The sequence below is a fragment of the Papio anubis genome, chromosome 2, assembly GCF_008728515.1.
Source record: "Papio anubis isolate 15944 chromosome 2, Panubis1.0, whole genome shotgun sequence".
Lineage (NCBI taxonomy): Eukaryota > Metazoa > Chordata > Mammalia > Primates > Cercopithecidae > Papio > Papio anubis.
In genome coordinates this window covers 60377780-60402064 of record NC_044977.1, presented here as the reverse complement: position 1 = coordinate 60402064, position 24285 = coordinate 60377780, and the positions used below count along the sequence as shown (strand labels likewise).

The window sequence follows — 24285 nt, the reverse complement described above, 5'->3', positions numbered from 1 at the left end:
CATTTTCTTCCTGTTAATATTAAAGTTTCCAAACTTATACAGTGAGAGTCCTAAGCATACAGTCGATGCCAGGGCAACTCTTAAAGAAAAGTTTATGGCAACAGTTTTCAAACTTCTGGCTCTCAGGAGCTCTTTACATGCCTAAAAACAATTCAGGACCCTAAAGAACTTCCATTGATGTGAGTTACATCTGTCTATATTTACCATGTTAGAAATTAACACTGAGAAAATGAACACTGAAAAAATATTTTTAAAAACCCGTTACACATTAACCTATTGACATATTTTTAATGAACAATAAGAATATTTTCCCAAACAAAAATTTTGTGAGAAGAGTAGTTTTTTTTTTTTTTTTTTTTGCGAATCACTTTGAGATCTGGCTTCATAGAACATAGTTGGATTCACAGATCTTATATCTGTTTCTGTCTTCAGTCTGTTGTTACATCATGTGCCTTGCAGCCTCTGGACAACTTCACTGTACATGTGTGAGAGACTGAGTGAAAATGAAAATAATGCCTCGATGTTATTGTGAAAATAGTTTTGACCTTGAAGTTTCCCTGACTCTTGGGCCACCATTGAGGGCCACCAGCTCCTAGAGTACATAGGTAATTTGAAATGTGGGGTTGTGGCATGGAACATTAGAGAGAGGGAGAAATTGAAGGCTTAAGAGACAGAGTGCAACTGACCATCTCTAAGTCTGGGTATTGTATCAGATCTTCCTGTTCAGAAATAAATGCACGGGGATACTTTTCAGTTGTTTTTGTAACAAAGCAAAATCGTTGTTTGCTTCCTAGTTAAAGCTCCTTCTGAAATGCAAAGGAAAGCTGCGAATGTGGAAGCTAGTGGTACTTGTCTTACCTTCATCTTTGTCTTAGGAGCAAGATTATACCAAGCAGTCCAGAAGCTCTGCAGTGGGATGGGTCATTAAAAAATTATAAAGCATAGGTTCCTCTCTGTGTCTGAGAATAGCAGCTTCAAGTGTAACTTCCTTTGTAACTGTTAGTCTCCAACCCTTACTTGGTTCTTTTTGTAGCTTTTGGCCTCAGATGAAGTTGTGTCCTACAATAGAAATTAGATTGATGCCTATTGCTCTTAGGTTCTGTCATAACTGGTGTTTAAGGAACCAGGGTAGAAGCTTTTAATAATAGATGAGCTATATTCTGTGCTAGCCAGCTTCGCCATTTAAGGAGGTTAAATGATTACAAATTCAGGTCTCTGGGGAGTATTTTGCATGTGTCTTGGGTCAGTGATATATAAGATTTTCACTGTTAAGGTAATTGTGTGGTAAAATACAGAGGAGCTTGGTCATCAGGAGATTAAAGGTGCACTGTGGGGAGGAGGTGAGGGGGTGCAGGCATGGCAGGGGATCCGAAGTACCTGATTCTCATGCTTAGAAGGGTCTCATTTAAGGTCAGACTGTCAGTGGGACTGCCCTGCCTCCCTATTACTGAAAGTCAGACTGTTCCACCCCAGTAGCCAGGCGACTTCATCTTAATTAAATATAGGAGGCTTGCCTTTGTGTCTTGGTGAAAACCGGCAGGTCTGTGGTTTTGGCGTCCCTTAACTAGAATAGAGTCAGTTTCTCATTTCCTCCCAAGCCTGTCCACCCTTGAGGATTAAGTGATCCCTTAGGTAACTTCTTGGTTAATGAAGTATTCTACTTTAGCCTCAGTTTCGGGAGTTGTTAACTTTTAAATTTGGAATTCTCTGTAGGCGAAAATCGAGTTTTTTTTTTTTTTTTTGTAAATGAATGTAATGCAATTAGTTAAGTGTGTGCAGGAGAAATAATAGATGGAAAAATTTCAATAAATGAGTTTTCTGCCACAGTCAAATGAGTGAGTTTTCTATCACACTAAAAGCTTTTAGAAAAAAAAAAAAAATTCCAAACCTATCTTGAGCTGCTGCTTAAAATTAAATGAACATATTTCTTTTTTAGTGAGGCTGTGCTTTGGCCTGTTTTAACACCAAAGTGGAAGAGGTTCTAAATATTGAATTACTATCCCTTTGAAGAGGTTTCTACCACCCCCACTGCCAGCAGGGGACCTAGATTGATGTTAGAAGGCGGGGGAGTTGAGTTGAGGTCTGGCCAGCTTGGGTATTGTGAGTTTGGGTACTGAAAAACAACAGTACTTTGGAGATGCTGTCCAAGTATCAGCCACCTCTTGGGCTTACAGACGATTAAAACATTTCTGGGATCCTTGTTTCTCCAGATGCATTTCCTACAGTACTGACCAGGTAAGCAACATTCATCAAGTAGAGGAATCATACGACAGAGGTGAATGAAGACTATGAAGGAACAAAAACGAATGTTTTCATTTCAGACTCATTCAGACATACAGAAAATGAGCATAAAGGGCCAAGTATTGTGTTGACCATTTTATGTGAATTATTTGGTTTACTCCTTACAATGACCCTGAGAAATATGAAAGATTGCCCCCTTTTTTACAGATAAGAGAGCTGAGGTTCAGAGAAGTTATGGAAGTTGCTTAAGGACACACAGCTGGTAATTTATGAGGTTAGAATTCAGACTCACATGTTCTGAGTCTGTTTCCAAGTGTACACTCTTGTCAGTACTCCAAGCCATTTTGGACATGTGGAGGGGATGGTCAATGGGGATAAAAGTTACAGTATCTTTCCAGGGATAAAAGTTAGATATTTTGTTTCTTGCTTCCAAGTTTCTCATAGAAATCTATTGAAAAGGGCCAGGTAGGCTTCTGTTCTTCTTGATCCAACACTGTAAATTTGGCTTTAATTTATTTTGGAAAACAGTCACCTAAAAAACAAACCAGGTGTGGTGGCTCATGCCTGTAATTTCAGCACTTTGAGACACTGAAGCAGGAGGATTACTTGAGGCCAGAGTTCAAGACCAACCTGGGCACCACCACGGTGAGACCTTGTCTCTACAAAAATAAGAATGAAAAATTGAGCCAGACATGGTGGTATGCACCGGTAGCCCTAGCTACTCAGGAGGCTGAGGTGGGAGGATCACCTGAGCCTGGGAGGTCAAGGCTACAGTGAGCTATGATTGCACCACTACATTCCAGCCTGGGTGACAGGGTGAGACCATGACTCTAAAACAAAACCAGTATAAACTCTTCTAGGCAGCAGCAAAGATGGCACTAAAGTGACGTTGAACCCATATTTGACTGCTTGCTGTATCCCAGGTACTACCAGGTACTAGGATGCAACAGGGAAGAAGACAACTAAGGTTCTTGCCCTCATGAGTTTGCAGCCTAGTGGAGAAGACAAACAAGTGAATAAGCAATGTTAGGACAGTGGTAGTAGACCCAGGTTGCTATATAGAAGAGTATGTTGGAAACATATAACCCAGATTTGGGAGGTCAGAGAGGGCTTCCCAGAGGTGGAGACATCAAACCGGGACTGTGAAGGTGAGTGGCAGTTAGCCACAAGTGGTGGTGGGGGAGGGAGGGAAATACCTCAGGCTGCAGAGACAGCATGTGCAAAGGCCCAGGGAACAGAGCATGGTGAGGGGCCTGGAAAAAAATCATTATGTCTGGAGTACGGAGAGCAGGGGGAAAGGTAGGCAGGGCTAGATCATGAAGAGCTCCAAAGAGATGTTGGAAGCTTTTAGGCAGGGAAATGATATGGTCTGATTTATGTTTCTAAAATATCATGTGGGATGTTGTATGCAGAATAGATTGAAGAGGAAAGACAGATTCAGAGAAATGAGTAGGAAGGCCTTAGGGAGTCCAGTTGAGAAATGATACTGGCTGAGACTGGTTAGCAGGGGCAGGGGGAGCTAGAAGATTCAAGAGAGATAGTAAAGCTTAAAGTCAGCAAAAATTGATGCTGGATTAGACTTTTTCATTCATTTATTCAACAGATATTTACTGAATACCTACTATGTGCTAGGCATTGGTGTTTGGAATACAGTTGTATATAAAACACATCACACACAGATCTCTAGAATACAGCTTGTGCCTTGTAGGGTGTCAGACAGGAATTGCACAAATAAATGTGAACTTGTAACTGAGATGAAGGCTGGGAAGGAGAGATCCATGGTGCAGAGTTTGTAAGAGTAGAATTTAACTTCATCTGAGGGGATGGGGAAGATTTTCTGGTGGAAATGGTAGTTGAATTTAGAGCTGGAGGGTGACTTGGCTATAATTAGAGCAAGGGGTGGGGTAGGGATGAGAGTGTTGTGGGCTTGAGAAAACAACACAGGCAAAGGCCCTGTGGCAGGGAACATGAGAGAGGGAAGACTGGAGGAGCCACCAGGCTTTGCTGGTGGTCACTGAGAAATGGCTGTGAAGGAGGAACAGATTGGGCAGGCAGGTAAATTGTTTTTGGTACATTGAGATGCTGTGAGCCGCCAGGAGCAAAACTCTAGTCGCTGTGGGTCATGAGAGACAGTTTTGGGAATCCTCGTCATGTAACAGTGACTGGAGCCAGCAAAGTGGACAAGAAGACCAGGAAAGGTATAGAGAAGGTAGAGAGCAATACAGATTCTGAAGGGCAGCTCTGGCTTCTCTTCCCCAAAGAGATCTCTCTGCATTTGTTTTTTTCTTTATTTGCACCTTTCTTGGGAATAGAATCAAATCCTCCCTGCCCCCCCTTTTTTAATGCACAACTCTGGGAGCAGTTTCAATACAGGGCAAAGGGAAACTCAGCCAGAGGGTGGTGTGAGGCTCAACAAAGCTGCCACAGCCCCTCTGCAAGAGTATCTCCCAGAGGCAGTGATCTACTTTTCTTTGCCTTGGCCAAAGCCACCCTGGAAGAACCCTGTTTTAACAGGTGATTCCACCCATCAGAATGGTGGTGGGTGGCGGTGGCGGTTTAATAGTAATAACATATATTGATGGCACGCCTACTTCATGCCTGATGCTTTGCTGAGTGTTTTGTAAACACCATCTTGCTGAACCTCATGCCAGCTTGCTGAGGTAGGTGCTCTTATTTTCCCCATTTTACAGCTGGGAAAAGCGAGGCTTAGGGAAGTTCTGGAACAGGCCTGAAGTTCTTCAGTAAGTAAGTGGCAGAGCTGGGGTTTGAACCTGGGCACTTTGACTCTGGAGCCTCAGTTCCTGCCTGCTGTGGGCTGAGAGGTGCTCTTCACGTCATGCTGCATCAGGAATTGTGGGGAGGATGGTGATGCTTTGTGAAAAGAAGCAAAGCCTTAAGGAGAAATAATCTAGATAGCATTCACATATGCAGAGGTCTTAGATGCGTCAGAGGACAGATAAATAGCAAAAGTTCTGGCAGGCAGCCGTCCTTTGTGGGGCTAAGGGAGGGGACAGGAGTAATTGTTTTATTGTTTTCACAGGCAGGGTCTTGTTCTGTTGCCCAGGCTGGGTTGCAGTGGTACGATCACAGCTCACTGCAGCCTGGAGCTCCTGGGCCCAAGTGATCCTCCCAAGTAGTTGGGATTACAGATGTGTGCCACCATGCCCTGCTAATGTGTTTTTATTTTTATTTTTATTTTTTGTAGAGATGGGTCTGGCTGGTCTCAAACTCCTTGCTGCAAGCCATCCTCCTGTCTTGGCTGTTTAAAATGTGATGACAGGCATGAGCCACTGTGCCTGGTTTAGGAGTAACTGTTTGAACAAGGCTGTTTGAACATAGAGTAGTCTCTATTGCCCAGTGAGACCATCCACAGGCAGCATGTTGGGGAGATTCCATTATTGGGCAGGAGGTGGAATTACATGCTTTACAGGGTTCCTTCCAACTTTTATTCCGTGATTCTGTGTTTTTTGAAAGGCTAGAATGCTCTGTGGCTGGGAGTTGAGTGTAATTCGCTATTGTTCACCTTTTTTCATCAGGGGAATTAGGAAGGATAAATTATCTTCCCTGAAGTAAAATCTGTCATCGTGGTTCATATAGGAGTTCATTTGTTATGATACACATATGGCTTTTTAAACAGGGGATCCTTTACTGAGTTTAAATTTTGACGCCCTGGAATCTTTCAGAATTCCACTTTGTCTTTCATGGAAGAAAAATAAAAATAACGAGCATAGAGCAATTTCAAGTATGTCAGCCACTGTACCAGGTGCTTTTCAAGCATTATTTCATCCATTCCTCACCACAGCCTCTTAAAGTGAGTATTATCCCCATTTAACAGAGGAGGAAATGAAAGCAGAGAGGTGGCTATGGGCTCCTAATAATAAGCTAAATAATAATAATAAGAAGAAGAAGAACTTAGGGACAGAGAGCCAGGGTGGAGCGCGGGAGCTGAGTGCCTAAGCCTGCCCTTGTGTATGTCAGGCATGGCTTGTCAGCAGAGCCCCGGGTGTCCATAAGCGTTTGAAGTTCCGCAGCTCCATGGCAGGTTGGCGCCAGCTCTGTTTTCTCTGAGGTGGTCCTTGTCATGGTGTGAGTGACACAGGAGCCCTGAGTGCAGCTGCTAGAAGTTCACAGGCACAAATGGTCCATGATCAGATAAAAAGGCGGGCTCTCCCACCCAGCTCTGAACAACAGGAAGTCTTCCAGAAGATTGCTCCTAGGCCCATCACTTCTGGGCTGACTTTCCACCTCCACCCCTCCAGGCCACAGAGGCCTGTTCTGTTGACTTTCCCGGCCTTTGTTTTTCCTTCCAGGACATCACTGATAATTGCACTAAAACCTATCCTCCTCCCCCCATCTTCTTCCTCCACTTCACTAAGGGGAGGCCAGAGGAGATCTCCAGAGGTTTCTAACTAGACCAGCAAGCTTTCTGCCCAGTCTTTTGTGAGGGGAATTATCACATGAGACCCCTGGGGAAGGATCTGTCCTCCCCCACTTTTTGGTTGTTTTTAGTTAGTACCCCTGGCAGATTGCCCAGAGGATCATTAGCTGTGGTGGGTGGACTGGCCTATGATTTCAGGGGGAGATGTAAAATGTAGCTAAAGGTTACTTGTTCAGTTATCTCGGCCACTTAATAAGTATCTTGGTTAGAAGATGCTTATTTTTTTTCTGACTTCTGAAAGTATTACAGAGCCATGGTAGAAAAATTAGAAAACAGAATTGTGCATAAGAATTGTGCATCGGTTCTCTGTAATCATCTGGAGTATAAGAACATTTAACATTTTAACCTATGTTCCCAGGATCACTGTTGATAAACACCTCCACTGAAGAGTCAGATAGACCTAGGTCCCGTGCGGTGGCTCATGGCTGTCATCCCAGCACTTTGGGAGGCTGAGGTGGGCAGATCACTTGAAGCCAGGAGTTCAAGACCAACCTGGCCAACATGGCAAAACCTCATCACTACAAAAAATACAAAAATTTAGCCAGGCTTCGTGGTGGGTGCCTGTAATCCCAGCTACTCAGGAGGCTGAGGCAGGAGAATCGCTTGAACCTGGGAGGTAGAGGTTGCAGTGAGCTGAGATCGCATCACTGCACTCCAGCCTGGGCAACACAGCAAGACTCCATCTAAAAAAAAACCGTCAGATAGACCTGGGTTATAACAACCCTGGTCCTCCTGCTTGCTAATTATATGTGACGTGGGCATCTTACCTCTCTGTATTACACCTCAGTGTCTTCAACAACAAAATGGCAATAATGGTAGGTGCCTACTTCCTGCTGTGGTCATGAGGATTCACTAAGAGAACATTTGTAAAGCACTCAGCACAATGGTGGGCATGAGAAATCCTTGATAAATGCCAGCTATTATTATCAGAAAAGAAAATAATGCAGAGCTGTGCTGTAGGAATGCAATGTCCAGACATCTATTGCAATGATCAGCTGCAAGCAACATGGGGTACATCATGCTTTGTCACTTGAGGACACTGAATTGTCTGCCTCTTCCCATTAAGAGCCTGGAATCTTTCAGCAAGGTATCCAGGTGGTGGTGATAGTTCACAAGACAGCAGGCATTTTCTGGCCTAGTCTCTATTGGGGCTGAATGCTTATCTGAAGGGTGATCCTGAAAGGAGAGCCTTAGTCGCACTGGACAAGGCCCTAGTCCTCTTGCCGGAGCACATACCTGTTCTCCTGCATTTGGAAATTCCCTGGTGTCCTTTCGGGAGGCCAGGGTGTACAGACACAAATTTGGTCTGGCTCAAAATTCAAACAAATTGTCTTCTAATAATTGATCTTAGAAGTATGCTGACTTCCTGACCCTTTAAGATAAAGTTTTACAATATAAGCACAGAGGGAAATGTTAATCTCCCTTGATGTTTTCCATTTGTGCCACTTTTCTGGATGCTATTTAAAACATTGGTTTGCCTTTAGGTATAAAATATGTAGTTATGAAGAATTAAACAATGACGGACATGATTCTAGAGAGTGGTACTTGGCAAACTGTCCTTCTGCACATTATTTGTGTGTCTTCTCTCAAGGTCTAGAGATACTGGCTCTTTCGTTTGAGAGTTTATTCTGTGTTCTCAGTTGCTGTCTCCCTCTGTAAATAAGTTCATGTTTAATGAAATGCTCTTTATCTCCCCTGCAATGTCTGGGTTGTTGGAGGGGAGGGAAGGGGATGACAAATTAGCTTTTCCCTGCAGCTTCTCACAAGCAGTGAACTGAGGTTCTTTAACATGAGTTTGCTTTCAATAGCTGACATTGCTGCTAAGGTAGGAGGTTGCTTCCTGAAGTGTCATGCTGATCATTGCTGCATAATTCTTCCCGAAAGAAAACTTGGCACCCAGAAAGCAATTGAAGGAGACACAATACTGTTCCACACCATTACAACTCTTGTGACTGTGTGGGGTAAATGGCTTCTGGAAGGGGAAGTTGAGTAAATTGATGGGTAAAGGTGTCTGGGGTTGGAGGAGGGGTTTTGGGAAAACCTGGGTTGCCCTGGGCATCTCCACACCAGGTGCCTGAGGAAACACGGGGTGATTAGCTGCAGTCCACACCAGCACCCAATCTTCCCACATAACTGACATTTATTTTTTAAATGTCAATTTAGCTTTTTACAATTGGTTCCCACTCCTCAATATTTATGGCCCTGTTGAAAGCTGTTTCTAGGAGTCACATCAATATTTTTGTTGATATTTATATGTGTTTGTGTGTTTAATGGTTTCTGGGCTATGTACAGATTTCCTGAGACTTAAGAGCTTTTTGTAAGACTGCCTCTCAATAGCTGTGTGTTCCTGGGCAGGGAACCTTATTATTTTTACCCAAATACTGAAGGATCTGGGCCAGGTTCTGTCTAAAGGGTTTTTGTCCTCTGGAAGTGTTTCTTGGTGAAGGATGAGAAGGAAAGACATTTAAGTAGCATTTGGGTGAAGTGCATACAGTTGTGGAATTCTTAAAAGTCCTAAAAGGCTGCTGGAAATTTGTGGTATTTATTACCAGGTTTCCTTTTATTAATGTCATTTTGTTGGTTTGGTACCTTAGCCCAGGCACTGTGGCCTTGCCAGAAGCAAGTTTTTATACCAGGTGTTTCCTTCTGACTTAACATTCCCTGAGGCAAATTGAATATGTTAATGTTTCATAAGTCAGACTTTCCAAGTAACTCCCTAATCACTGCAACGTTCTTGGCTGAGTTCCCTGCAGGCTTTCTACTCACTGCAGTTTTTATTATCAAGGGTCCTCAACTTGTAGAATCTGATTCAGGCATGGTTTTGTTAGAAACAAATGTTACTGTGGTTGGAATATCCTGAAATTAAATAATATACGGGGAAAAAATGTTGTTGCATATGTCTTTACTTGGCTCATTGAATTGCCTGCCTGTCAAACTCTTATTTAAATTTGGCTTTTAAGTAAGGCGCTTTGGAAAATTGAGCTAAGCCAACTCTTAGTGACTTTTTTCCCCCTCTGAGCATTTCTTTTCTTCTAACAATGTTGCATATTTTACTTTGTCTAGGATTTTCAAGAAAGACATGTCTGACAAAATGTCTAGCTTCCTGCATATTGGAGACATTTGTTCTCTGTACGCGGAGGGATCGACAAATGGATTTATTAGCACCTTGGGGTAAGAGCATGCAATTTCTTGTGTGGCAGGATTTGTTTAAGACATCATAACATCAGCTTAAAACTGATTTTTCTAACATAAGAACATTACCATTTTACTTGGCTTTCTAAGTGCGGTTGAAATCACAAACGCCAAATCCCATATTAGCCAAGTTTAACCTCTCATTCAAAAACAGAATTTTCTGTATATTTCTGAAAGAGTAAAACCTCATTATTTAGGACACTATTCTGAGTTTATTAAAATTTGCTCTTCCTTTCTATATAAAAGGGAGTGCCTTTATTCCACTATGGAGTACAGTTTAAATGGAATAAAGTGTAAGGATGAATATTTACAGAGCCCAAAGAAGTGCTTTTTAGTTTTGTAACGGCTCTTCTTTTCAAATAGTGACTCCTTTATACTATAAGCAAAGACCAAACCTCCTGGGCTGCCTATCTTTTTTCTTTGAAGCAGACATTTCCTACTTTACATTGCTGTATATGTTTGAAAATTATAAATTGCATAAAGTTCTGTAAATCAGATTTTTGCTCTTTTGTGCTTTTTTCCCAATCTTTATACAACTTTTAAGGGTATAAATATATTTCATAATGTACTCATTTGATTATCTTCTCCCTTCTCCTCCTACGCCTATTGTCTAGAAGAGGAAATGAGAGGTGAAATAGTCCCAAAGGCAGACAGAAGCAGAATGGAGAATCAAGATGGTTAACTCCAAAATAGTTACGAATGGTCTACATTGTCTTTGTGTAGAAAGGAGTAGTGAGGCCCCCCGGGTGGCACTGTTGAATCTGGCAAGAGCTGGTCTCAAATAAATTGGGGGAAGGAAGACCAGCAGCTTCTCCAAGAACCTCATTTTTACAGCAGCCAGACCTTCCTTTTAATTACAGCTATTATTTAAAGCATGCTTGTTTTCTGGTATTTGTGCAGAACGAGTATTTCTAGGCTGTCATGCAGGTTACTCCACACTCAGGGAGCAAATTATTATAGATACAGAATTATAGCTCAATTAGACTTGTGCTCCCAGTGTAGAGAGATTTTGTTTCAAATGCCATCTAGTGAAAAGAAGTCATCCATGACTGCCTGATCACCAGATCCAGTGACTTTCTACATTTGACCTCTCTCCATTATGGACCTACCCTTAACAATTTATCTTCTGTGGCTTTTGGCAAAGAGGCCTCCTTCTGCCCTGCCTCTGACTGTCCCTCCTTTCTTCATGGTTGGCTCCTTCCTCTTTTCATCGTCTGTGGTTGACTCTTTTACCCTCTTCTTATTTTCAGCAATGACAGCAACGTAATAAATGGAAAGCACTACATGAGCCCAGTGGGTATTTGCTGTGTGCTAGGCATTATGCTAAATACTGTGCCTACATCTTCCTTAATTCTTACACAACTGTCTATGGTGAACACTCTCATCATTACCATTTGTGGGGGCAAAAGTTTTGAGCTTCAGAGAGGCAAAGTCACTTGCCCAAGATTTCACAGCTCAGAAAATTCCAGACTGCAAGGCTAGGGCTGCCAACAGTTGCTCTCTGCAGGCCAGCTTCTCTCTTTCCGGCTTCCTTGTCTGCCCATAGCTCTCCCTCCTCCTTGGCTGTGCACAGCCTCTATCTGGATGCCGGGTTAAACCTCAACCCACTCTATGCCCATGTTTCCCCTGGGGGGTCTTGATTTCCCAGTCACCCAGGTACCTCCTGAGCCCCTGAGATCTTAGTACCTTCTTTCTCTTCCAGGGCATCCCTTCTTGAAAATCATATGAATTGCTTTTTAAGTGTTTTCCTCAAACATTGCAAACAAATTAATGGTGAGTCCCTCCTGCCCTTTTAAAGTGAGGAGGGCTGCTTTTTGAACTTTGGGCTGCTAATACTTTATTGAGATGAATACTTTATTTTCTCAGTTGCTTGCACATATTTGAGGATAGCAGTGTGAAAATGGGGTTAGAAAGAAAGTTTGAAAACCCTTCCTGTCTTTAATATTTTTAGCATTTATGGAGGACCTGTTGTGGACTACAATGAGTGACTGCCAGTTGTTAATGGGACTCACTGTGTAGCACTCCAGCCCCATCCCTTTTATATAGATGGTGATTACCTCCAAATGGCTTCATCTACTGATTAAACTTTAGAACTCCAATAGGATCTTGGAGGGCAAGTGTGTATGTGTGCACGTTACTCAGTGGCATGCTTCTGAATTGCCTTTTTAGCTTGTTAAAAATAAAGGTTCAGTTTGGTGCAGTAGCTAACACCTATAATCCCAGCTACTTGGGAGGCTGAGATGGGAGGATCCTTTGAGGCCAGGAGTTCAAGACCAGCTTTTAAGACCAGCCTGGACATCATAGCAAGAACCCTGCCTCTTTAAAAAAACAAGGCGGGGGGATTCTTGGGCCTCATCCTGTAGCACAGCTTTAGTAAGCTGGGTTGACAGAGTCCTGGTGTCAGTATATTTGGAAACAATAAGTCTGATGAACATCCCCCTCGTTAAGAATCCCTGAGACCAACTTTCATTTTACAGATGAAAAAACTGAGACCAGTAGGGGTAAAATGCCATAGTCATGATCATGCCACTAGTAGGTGGCAGAGTGCCATCTACAATTCATTTGTCTTCTGAGCTTGGCTGGGGCTCCTCTTACCACTTCCTCCCCATTTGAGAACTTGATGATTTATTTATTTATTTTTTTTCTTGAGACGGAGTCTCGCTGTGTCGCCAGGCTGGAGTGCAGTGGCGTGATCTCGGCTCGCTGCACCCTCCGCCTCCTGGGTTCAAGCGATTCTCCTGCCTCAGCCTCCCGTGTAGCTGGGACTATAAGCGCTCACCACCACGCCCAGCTAATTTTTGAATTTCTAGTAGAGACAGGGTTTTGCCACGTTGGCCAGAATGGTCTCGATCTGTTGACCTCGTGATCTGCCCGTTTCAGCCTCCCAAAGTGCTGGGATTACAGGTGTGAGCCACCACGCCTGGCCATGAGAACTTGATTATTTATTAACCTAGCCCTACCTTGGATTCTGAGCCCACCCTGTCAAGCATTATGTTAGCTCTGGGGGCATTACTGTACTTACACTCACAGGAGCTCAGGGTGGGGGTTTTATATATGTATATTCTGCTCTTGATTTTTACATAAGAACTCAGGCCATTGGCTACACTGTCCCTCTTGTTGATACAGTGAGGTCTTGTGTTGTGAAGCTGAAGGAGGCAAACTGCTGGTGGGGTGCCATGGATACTTCGATTTACCTACCAAATAGATACTGAGCTGCCAGCCTTGGGCATCTTCTGGCCTTCATGGAGCTGGTAGCCTGATGCACCTTTGGAGTCTCAGTCAGTGAGGTTGGGAGGACGGAGAAGGAGAGGCAGAGAGTGTCTGAAGCAGGAAAGGCCTGGGGGGCTTTGTGGAGAAGGTGGGGCTCTTAATCTGAGTCCTGAAAGACAGGCAGGACTTTAGGAGGCAAAAAGGAATCTTGGAGAATAGAACAGTAAGGGTAAAGGCTGAATATTTAATGGTACCTTGCATTTGGGATAAGAGGAGGCAGCACAGATGAATGGAGGAACCCTGGAAAACCATAGCATGTTAGCTGGGAACAAGTGCAAGTTCTGTGGTCACTTGGAAGATTAGCCAGTTCTATCAGTACCAGTTTTAGGAGCTTGGACAAGTTGTGTAACTTCTCAGAGTCTCAGTTCCCTCATCTGTTCAAAAATATATTTTTAAGTGGTTCTTCTAAAAGAATTGTGCAAGTTAGACTTAGCAGTCAGGATTTCAAATACTGAGTCTTTATGTAATGTCGGCTTATTTATTTGTAATTTTTTTGTGCTTTCCCCACTAGTTGCTTTTGATGCTCCAGAGTCCTTTCATGTCTTCATGAGTGTGCACTCATGGTTCTCTCCACCTGGAAACGCTCCCCTCTAGCCTCTCACATCTATTTCCACTCCTCCAGTAGTTCCATTAGAACTTCCTCTGTCTGCAGCTTCTCAGATGACCTCAGGCACAGTTCGCTTCTGGCTGTTATTTTTTTTCTTCCTTCTCTTACAGCCCTTAGATTATATTCTCCTTATCAGTTTGTTCTTAAGGCTCCTGCACTAGCCTTGAGCTCCCAAAGGGCAAGGGCCTGACTCATCTTCACCAGGCACAAAGTCAGCTCCTCAGCTACCCTTAGTTGAATGCAACTGCCCCTTGCTGTGTCTCATGACTTCAGCCACCTTGCATGCTATACTCAAATCTCCCATGGACGTGGTTATGGGAAAGGAGCCACAGAAAACAGTAGCTTAATGTGTCCTTCACAGAACAGAACCCTGGGCTTTTGGATTAGGTTTAGATCCATGCATAGGAAGTCTCTAGTGTAAAGAGTTCCTGGCAGGAGAATATGGTAGTCTAAATGTTGCACAGGAAAAGCCCTGGGATATCTGACTTTTGCATGGTGCTAAGAGTTTCATTTTCATACACTTAACTTGACAGAGCATTTATCTGTCTTCTTTACAGCCTGGTTGATGATCGTTGTGTTGTACAGCCAGAAACCGGGGACCTTAACAATCCACCTAAGAAATTCAGAGGTAAGGTGGTAGCTTTCCTGGAGTGGTCACCTTGACTCACTTGAAAATTCATGAAGTGTGTTGTTGGTGTGTGTGTGTGTGTGTGTGTCGTGTGTGTTTATAAGCAAGATAGGCTTATTTACTTATGTTTTTTTCAGAGTATGATTTCAGTTCTCAGCTTTACAACTTCTTGAAAAATACATACATAAATTTAGTATCAAGATTGTGATGTCTTTCACTGGGTCCTTAATTTGTCTATTGAATATGTATTGACAAGTGCTAATTCGGTTTAAAGTCTTACATTTGTATGGATATTTCTTCAAACAAATAGGATTTATGGATCCAGTCACAGGGAATATTCATTATTTTAGCGGATCTCACTGTCCCTTTGGGGATGCTGATATTCTTAGATACCTTCTTTAAGGAGGTGTGTAATGATACCTCACTGAACGTCTCACTGGAATGAAATGTTCTTAATTATTGCGCTTGTTTTTTGAGTTAAAAGACGTAGGCAGGCTGGGCGCAGTGGCTCATGCCTGTAATCCCAGCACTTTGGGAGGCTGGGATGGGCAGATTGCTTGAGACTGGGAATTCGAGACCAGCCTGGGCAACATGGTGAAACCCTGTCTCTACTAAAAATACAGAAATTAGCTGGGTGTGGTAGCATGCACCCGTAGTTCCAGCTACTCAGGAGGCTGAGGTTGGGAGGATCACCTGAGCCTGGGAGTTCCAGGCTGCGGTGAACCGAGATCTCACCACTGTACTCCAGCCTGGGCGACAGAGTGATACCCTGTCTCAAACACAAAAACAAAGAAAAGGCATAGGCAGGGCAGCTTTTCTACCCAAATTAGTTTTTTCTTTAGGCCTCCTGAATTTGGTATCTTTCTCCAAAGGTAACTGAGTTTACTGTAGGAGGTCTTTGAAGTACACTTGGTGTCTTAGATGATAAACATTGGTTTTTCTTTTCTGTTCTTGTGGTTGGTGGTCCTCAGCTCTAGCCCACATATTAGGATTATCTGAGGGAACTTTTAAATTAAATAGATGCTTGGGGCTCCACTGTAGAGCTTAGGACTTAGGGATCCACTGGAGAGCCTTAAGCATCTATTTAATAATTAAATTATTTATCAGTTAAGCTCAACTCTGAAATTAGGGCTGATTCTTTACAGCCAGGGTGGAAAACCACTGGGTTAGGTATTTGACTGATGGCCTCAGTCCCAAAGGGGTCAAATCTTGCCATTTGCAGATTATATAATTCGAGTTCTAAGTTCTTATTGTTTAGTGGTTTAGAAACTGTTTGACTTTTTTGGATAAAAGCTAAATACATTAGAATAAAATAGAACGCAGACGTTCAGATGGAGAAAAGCCATTTGGAAGACATTTGGTGTTGAGTTGCATCCAGTTGGCTTGAGGCTATCAGGAGAATGTTTTCACCTGAGGATGGGTGGGGGTTGGGGGAGACTGTTAAAAAAAACAGAAAGAAAAAAAGTTGTTGATATAAGCTGTAAGAGGAACCCAAGGCGGCTATTGCCTCCACTGCCTTTTTCTTCTCAATGCTTCTTTCATGTTTTCTTGCAAGACAATACAAAATCTTGAGTGCTGCAGAAATGAAAGATTTCGTCCAATGATCATAATTCAGTCACTCATAGAATTACTTCCCCACTGTGAATATTGAAAGGGACAAGATCAATTGACTGTGCCAGGCCCTGTGCTAAGCACTCTGCCTGCATTAGCTCAGGGAGCCATCCCTCCTCCCTAGGAAGAGATTGATACACTCGGAACTTAAGAACCTTGTCTGAGGTCACATGGCTGGTGACAGATGGAGTGGGAGCCATGGTTCTCAACTTTAGCTGCACAGGGAAATCACCTGGAGAACTCTCAGAAACACTGATATCTGAATCCAGATCAGGGATTTTGAGTTAACTGGACATTGGGATTTTTGAAAGCTTCTCAGGTATTTCTCTTGTGCCACCGAGATGAAGAACCATGGCTAATGAAATGTAGGCTAATAAAACCTGGACTTTGTTATTCAAGGAAGAGCTGGTCTAGATTTGGCTTTTGCAGCTGGAACCAAGGGGAGGGATATGCATCAGGAAGGCATTGCTTGGGTCCAGTGTGACCTCTTATCTTGTTCTATAAACAGGCCTGGGGAGCTGGGAGATGAACCTGGGAGAGATTCTAATGTACTGTATGAAGTTAACTAATGGCTATTTGTCTTTTACAAATATATGCACGTAATTTGAAATTTTATTTTTTAAATCAACATATATTTAAAACATATGATGTTTTAAAATATGTATATATAGTGGAATGGTGAAATTGAGTTAATTCACATATACGTTATCTCACATGCTTATTATTATTTTTGGTGAGAACATTTAAAAACTACTCTTAGTGAGTTTCAAGTATACTGTATATTGTTATTTGCTGTAGTCGCTATGTTGTACAATAGATCTCTGGAACTTATTCCTCCTAACTGAAATTTGTATCCCTTGGCCAACATCTCAATCCTCCACCCCAGTCCCTGGTGACCACCATTCTACTCTCTGTTTCTAGGAGTTCAATCTTTGTAGATTCCACATATAAGCAAGATCATGTGGTACTTGTCTTTCTGTGCCTGGCTTATTTCACTTAGCGTAATGTCCTCCAGGTTCATCCGTGTTGTCACAAATGAACCAGGGGCTGTTTGAATACAGGGTTAGAATGTTAAAAATAAATAGGACTATAGCAGTGGAAGTCGGAGGAGATACGTTTTTCTGGCATGACTGTAAAGGTGCCTGGTGCTTGGATGTGTATGTGGTGGCTGATTTGAAGCGACTGTTTTGAGATAACAGTAATAGTCTGACAGAAGCTATTTGGAAGGAAGCAAATTCCTTTTACAGCCTGGCCTGGTTCTGCAGGTGGTCACATGACAGTGACTTGATTTGTTGACTGCCTTTCTCCCTAAATTAAAAATAAAGGTTTCTGGGTTGTGAGCTGCTTTGTCCTTGTGGGAAAATCTGGTTCAAAACAAGCTCTGCTGCAGGCTTTGGGAATGTAGGTCAGGACTTCCTTAATTCCACGTGCTAAACCAGAGGCCCCCTGCACCCAGGTGAGGGGCCCAGGCAGCTCTGCCTTTGCAGGCTGCCTCAGTGCTGGAACGATCTGCTCCTTCACCATGGAACTTGGGCAGTGAGGTTTAAAAAAATTTTCCAATGCATTCCTTCAACTGCGATGCAGCATTCTTTGACTTTTTTTTTTTCTAAAATGAAGAAAAAGATCTCTCTTTTGGAAGCAATTGCTGCCTTTCCAAATATAAGTGTATTTTGGAGCTGAAGTCATTTTGATGTTTAGAAATTGTGCATAGGGCAGTTGGGCAATTTGGAGGCATTTCTAGTCCATTTCCTCACGGACCCGTTGCACTCTAGAGTTTAACAAACACATATGGAAAAGCGAGATGCTGGCAAGCAGCCGAATGGGATGATGGAGTCTTTATCTGAGCAATCAGCAGAGCTGCATGTAGTCATTTGGGTTTGTTCTTGCTTCCATTGTTTCCTTGCCAAGTTATTTCCTATATTGAGAACCATCATAACCTGTTCTTAAGTAAATGGAAATCCAAGGCCTGTTTATGCAGTATTCCCCATGGCTTCTGACTTTGCGTCTTTAATTTTGTGAGCTCCTGAGATCTGCAGCCCTAATGGTTAATAAAAGAGGCTGTTGGATCAGGCTTCCTGGTTCGTATCCAAGTTCCATGAATTCTTTGCTGTGTGACCCTGAACAGATTACTTCACCTTTGCAAACCTTGATTTTCTTACCTGTAAAATGGGAGAGGATAATAGGCTCTATCTCATAAGGTCATTGGGAAGATTGTGTGTTAAGAATTTAGTACTGGGGGAGCCTGACCCTTAGTTAAGAGTTTGGTAAGACTTACTCTTTTCTTTGTGTTCCCAGTACTTAGTACAGAGCCTGGTACTTGTAAATCTCATATTTAATTTTATGAGAATAATTATATATTGCTATTCTTTTTGTCTTCAAATTGTTTGTGGGTGGGGACATGCACATGAACCCCTGGGCTTGGATTTGAACCCCATTGCCCCTGTGTACAAGCTAAGTAACCTTGATAGATTATATAATATTTCTCAGCTTGTTTCCTCACCTGTGAAATAGGGTCAAATAATTCCATCCTTATAAAAATAATATGCATAAAGAGCCGAATAGAGTGCTTAGTACACAGTAGTTGTTCAGTGAGTGGTTGCTGTTAATTTTCGCAGTAGATGTAAAAGAGTTCAACATCGAACACACTTGCTTTTTTTTCTCTGATGGCTGAAAGTACATTTCCAAAGTGTATTGCTTTTTTGTTTGTGTGTGATTTCCTTGAATATATCTCTTGCCTCTCACTTTCTCTGTAGAAAGAAAAGGTTGGCTGCACGTGTGTTTCACATAAGCCACATCTTTTTCATCTGAATGAATTTTGGACAATATCATTGTCCTCGTAAGTGATGAGAAGAGCTGAGACTTAGAATAATGCAGCAATTTTAGTTCTTTGATTAATGTGGTACCATTTTAAAGCCCCATTGTCCATGGAAGGTAAGGTAGAACCTCTTCTACTCTCTGATTTGTGTTGTCTTTGCTCATAATCTTGAAAGAACAGAGAAGGCAAACATCAGATTGAAACAGGGAATAGAAACTTGGTGGTTAGTGAATTCCTTTCTCTGTATTATCTTTCCTCTTCCCACTTTTACCAGTCCCTCCCCCTGCTCCCTCGTGCTAAATGTAAAGGTATCTTCTACAAAGAAAAGGTGGAAACTAACAACCAGTCTTCATTTTGCTCCCAGAATCTCTGCTCTTTTTAAATGTAAATCACCTCCAGGGTTGTTGGGAACTGGACCTTTGGGCAATTAGATAGGCTTTAGGGTTGATCATGCCATTATTGCATAAGATTGGGGCAGTAGTCAGGCTCCTGCTTTCAAAACCTGATCTTCTCTGTTCATATCAAGAGGCCAGTCATGGCTCCACATTCTTGACGCTGGACAGATGTTACCATATCAATAATATCAAAGTGTGCGGCTTTTAACCTTACAGGGAGCCCCTTAGTTTTAGAATAAAAGCTGTTGGAAGGGGAACTTACAGTTCAAAATGAGGAGAAGTTGGGGCAGGAAAAAATGATATATAATATATATAAACAGTTGCAGTGAAGACAACAAATTACATCAATATGTAGTGAAAATCTTTAAGGAACTTGTTTAATATAATTTGTTGTCTTCACTGCAACTGTTTATATATAAGTAGAAGCAAAGCAGGTGAAATTTCTTCCTACCTAGTATAAAACCTGGCCTACTGGGGAAAAGTAGATGAGGATGCTTCTCATGTCCTAATCTTTCGCTGTGCAGCACGCCCTGAGACCAGAGCACATCTATTTGGTACCTGATGCCATTTGAGATGACAAGAGTTACGAGCTGGCCCAGTACCATGTGACTTACGAGTGTCGTAGCCAGAGCCCTCTTTCAAAGGCTGGGCCCAGTGCTTTTCTTCCTTTGTAGTTTTATAGAGACAAGGTCTCACTCTGTTGTCCAGGCTGGAGTGCAATTGTGTAGTCATGGCTCACTCACTTTGACCTCCTGGGTTCAAACAATCCTCCTTCCTCAGTCTCCCGAGTAGCTGGGATTACAGACCCTTCATGCCTGAGTTCTTTTCAAATTTTTGTAGAGATGGGGGTCTTGCTATGATGCTCAGGCTGGTCTTGAACTCATGGCCCCAAGCCATCCACCACCTTGGCCTCTCAAATTGCTGGGATTACATAATATTTCTCAGCTTGTTTCCTCACCTGTGAAATAGGGTCAAACGATTCCATCCTTATAAAAATAATATGCATAAAGAGCCGAATAGAGTGCTTAGCACACAGTAGTTGTGTACTAAGTAGTTGTGTACTGGTGTGAGCCACTGTATCCTGCCACACTTAATACACTTTTAGCCATTGCCCCGACCAGCTGTGGGATGCGCAGTATGTTACTTACAGTAGAATGAGTCCTGTTTGTAGTACAAATGAGGGTCTGGCCTGGGGCAGTATAATCCAGTTTCTGGGCATTTCCAGAGTAAAATGTTGGTGGAAGACCCCGGGTTCCTCAACATATGCCCGGCTAGAAATAATGACAGGTGAGTATTGTGTGGTCACCATGATACTGGCATGGAGAAGAGTATGTTGCTTGGCTATAACGAGCCACTCTTGGACTTAAAGCATGGCCATGAACTTGAGGATCAGACTCGTGGCCTTTTTATTTTTATTGGAGCCTTCTTTCCCCAGTCCCAGAGTGCTGGCACTATGTTAGCCCCTTCTAGTAGGGGGCTGGTGGATTTAGTAGGATTATTTTATTGAGAGAGAGAAGGGTTTCACATATCATTCAAGCTCTTTGTAATTGACTTTGAAACCTCCCAGCAGCTTAGGAAGGGTCCTCAAATAAGAATGGCATTTTTCATGGTTGAGCGATAAGAAACACTTGAGTGTCTGTAGTCTGCTTCTCTGATCTTGGTCTTGCCTGCAATTTAGGTTAAATGTAGGGGAAAGAGCAACCTCTGGATGCCAGAGCTAGCATCCAGCCCAGAATCTGCCATGAACAGCTCCAATATCTTAGAGAAGTCATTTCATCTCTCTCAACTTCACTTTCCCTACCTGTTAAATGGGGTTTTTCCAAGATTTCATGCAGCTTGAAACTTTGCTATTAGTGGCGGAAACAGGCAGGTTAATGTTAGAAGCCTTGTGCTGTCCAGTAGTAGGTTCTTATTTCTTTGGGATTACAGGTCTCTTTGTCAAGATAGTTGAGTGCCAGTAATAGCCAGGCCTTAACCTTACCCTTAGGCCAGATGAGGACACAGGCAGGGTCTTGGGTCACAAAGTTCATCTGGGGTGGCTGTAACAAACTCACCGGCTTAGCTTTCTTTCAGACCACTCTCCTTTGCTGCACATTGTTTTAGTTGTTGCTAAGCAACAGTATTCTTTCATTTTTTTCTTTTGGCAAGGCATTGAAGGAATGAATCCATATCTTAGTTTTAAATACCCTCCTGCAAAGGGGAGGGCCTAACTTAAATTTTGTTTGTGCTTTTGATTCTAATCCATGACAGGCCTTTCGCAGTAGGGGTTCAGGACTTACTTTCTGCCTGTCTTGTTAAATAAGTCAGAAAAATCAGTCTATTTAAGGTGCTTGTCAAGTATATGCCTCAAGGCATATTGAAGGTTTCAAGAGTATGTGCAGCTGCCTTGTAGAAGAGTCTCCTGCAACTTGTTCTCTATGCACAAAATCAATTCAAATTTAATAAAAAGATTAATAGTTTTTTATAATCTTCATTTCAGATTTACTAGTTTATCTCAATCTTGGACCAACAGACTCCATTTAAAGGGAACAAAACTGTAATTTAAGTCAATTCCCTGGGCAACATAGAATGCTCACTGTGTGTTACACAATCACTGGGGATGGTGCCTGCTGCCTGATTATGCTGGAGTCCCACACACTGCAGCGTATCCCTCACTGGATTTCTGCCTACTTGCTTCAGGCTGTGAGATGCATGTCTGAAGGCTCTTGGTACCCTGAAAATGAGCATAAGGGAATTTGTGTTTACTTTGATGCCCTAGATCTGTTCTTTTTTGCATACCTGAGTCACCCTGGAAAGTAGACCTCAGACCCCTCTTTTATAGTCATTTACCCTTATAATTTAGTTGCTAATGGAGAACCATTTTCAGCTCTATGTGCATAAAATGCTTCTAGTGCAATAAATAAGTTTACCTTGTCCTCTAATTGAATCACAGTATTGCTTTTGGGACTTCCTCCATTGAGGGTGAAATTGATTTGGAAATCTCAGCAAGCATAATGGGGTCATATTGTCATATTGTTATATGGTTCTCCTGAAAGCAGTATACTGTGGTTGATTAAGGACTTTTTCTTTTGGCAAAGGGTTTTATAATCCTGTCTTCAGAGCATTGATGAAGATGTGTGGTGAATCACTTGAGCTTATGATAACTCTTTTCCTTTCTTGTTTGACAAGTGAGAACATTAGAGAGATTTAGAAAGTCTCCTGGGGTCAAAGAGCAATCCTGTGCCAAAACTGAGATTGGGATACAACCCCAGTTTCTCCTCACACTGTCTTTTAGGCTACTGTGTTTGAGCCATGAATTAAAAAATTTTTTTGACTCCATCACCCTGTGTAATTAATGATAACCTAATTTTTATAAATGCAAATAATAGTGAATACCTTTGTCTAGTGCTAACAGATATTAGTGAATATAATCTATTTAATATACTTTTACATACACTCATTTATTTAATCCTCATAACAACCCCATAAGTAAGGCAGGTACTTTTCTCCAGATGAGGAAACTGACATATAAGATGTTTAGTGTCAGGTCCAAGATCACGTAGCTAGAAGGTAACAGAGCTGCGATTTGAACCCAGTCAATCTAATAACCAGAAATCCTCCTCTTAACATCTACCCTAAACTGCCTTTAGAAGTGGACTGGCCTTGAAATATTCTTTGACAAAAATTACCCGATTTCTTAACTTCCTCCTCTGCAACTCCAAAATATGTCATTGTGAGCTGCATTGGCACAGGAGCAAATGTCTATAGACAAGAGGGGCATGCTAACTGCCTACTTAACAATCTTGAGTATAATGTTTATCACAGTCTGATAAATACACAGCTACTGTTTTCTCCTTGCCAGATTTTGGAGCACTCAAAGGGACCAAATCTTGCCCTGCACTCCTGGCCCAGCATCTGGCATAATGTTGGTCCTTCTTTAAATACTGATTGACAAGGAATTGGTGTTTTTTTTCTGATATGATTTTGACTGCTCCCAGTTCTAACAGTGTTTTCGCTGACATTTTAAGTTGAATGGCCGCTGATCTTTTTACACTGATTCCTTAACGCTGCCCTGTCATCTTGCTCCAAACTACCTGAGCCTGTTACTCTTGAAAAGCTTTCCTGTAGGCTGGGCATGGTGGCTCATGCCTGCAATGCCAACACTTTGAGAGGCCGAGGCGGAAGGATGGCTTGAACCTAGGAGTTTGAGACCTGCCTGGGCAACAAAGTGAGATTCTGTCTCTACAAAAAATGAAATTAGCCAAGCGTGGTGGTGGTCATGTGTGGTCCCTGCTACACAGGAGGCTGAGGCAGGAGGGTTGCTTGAGCCCAGTAGGTTGAGGCTGCAGTGAGCCATGTGTGCACCACTGTACTCCAGCCTGGGCAACAGAGTAAGACCCTGTTTCAAACAACAACAACAACCCCTAAAACTTTCTCGTAGTTGACTTGTCTTCTCCCTGGAAAGTGGATCTTATTGGTCTCATTCTCTGAGACTCCTTGACTCTTAATGTTTGATCTTTTTCTCTCTTTCATGCCTATAGTTTTGAGATTCCTTGGCTGCATTCAGTACATGAGCATGAAAAACAAATAATTGTTAAGTACCTTCTTCCTTTGTGCTTGGCTTTCTGACAGGGTCATGCATGCTTTTGTTCTTGACCATTGGAGCACACTGTGACATGGGTACTGTTATTGTCCCCATTTTACGGTTGGGCACCCTGAACCCACAGAGGGTTTGGAATCAAGGTGGACCTGGGATTTGAACCCATGTCTGGAGGATCGCAGAGTGTCTGCCACTTAAGTGAAATCATATAGTCGTGCTGCTCAGAAAACACTTGAGGCTTCTGATGTCCTAGGTTCCACTTTTAAAAGGCATATTGCTTGGTGGGAATAAAGCTAATGCAGGGGTAACTTGGCGGCCAGGGCTCCATTCGATATTGAATGATGACATTTTAGATTAGCTCCAGCAACAATATTTCTCACGAAAGTTGCTGCACAGACTCCTCACCTGTTTCTGTAATTCCACCTTTGCCTCCTTTGTGTCTGAGTGTGGACACCTCCTCCAGTCCACCAGTCCACCATTTACTGCGGGTAGGGGAATCAGCACAGATC

General features: G+C 42.5%; 1 protein-coding gene across 12 annotated transcripts in view; it reads left to right on the top strand.

The window, feature by feature from the left end:
• Window positions 1-24285, top strand: part of ITPR1 (inositol 1,4,5-trisphosphate receptor type 1) — a 354333-nt gene that overhangs the window by 13716 nt on the left and 316332 nt on the right. For 11 of the 12 annotated variants that reach the window (XM_009200308.3, XM_009200306.3, XM_009200305.3 and 8 more), the window contains exons 3-4: window positions 9743-9850; window positions 14306-14376. In XM_009200308.3, coding sequence (XP_009198572.2) covers window positions 9759-9850; window positions 14306-14376 — 163 coding nt within the window. In that variant the 5' untranslated portion in view covers window positions 9743-9758. Of the gene's footprint in view, window positions 1-432; window positions 606-9742; window positions 9851-14305; window positions 14377-24285 lie in introns of all 12 variants that reach the window. The other variant, XM_021933269.2, reaches the window with a different exon arrangement.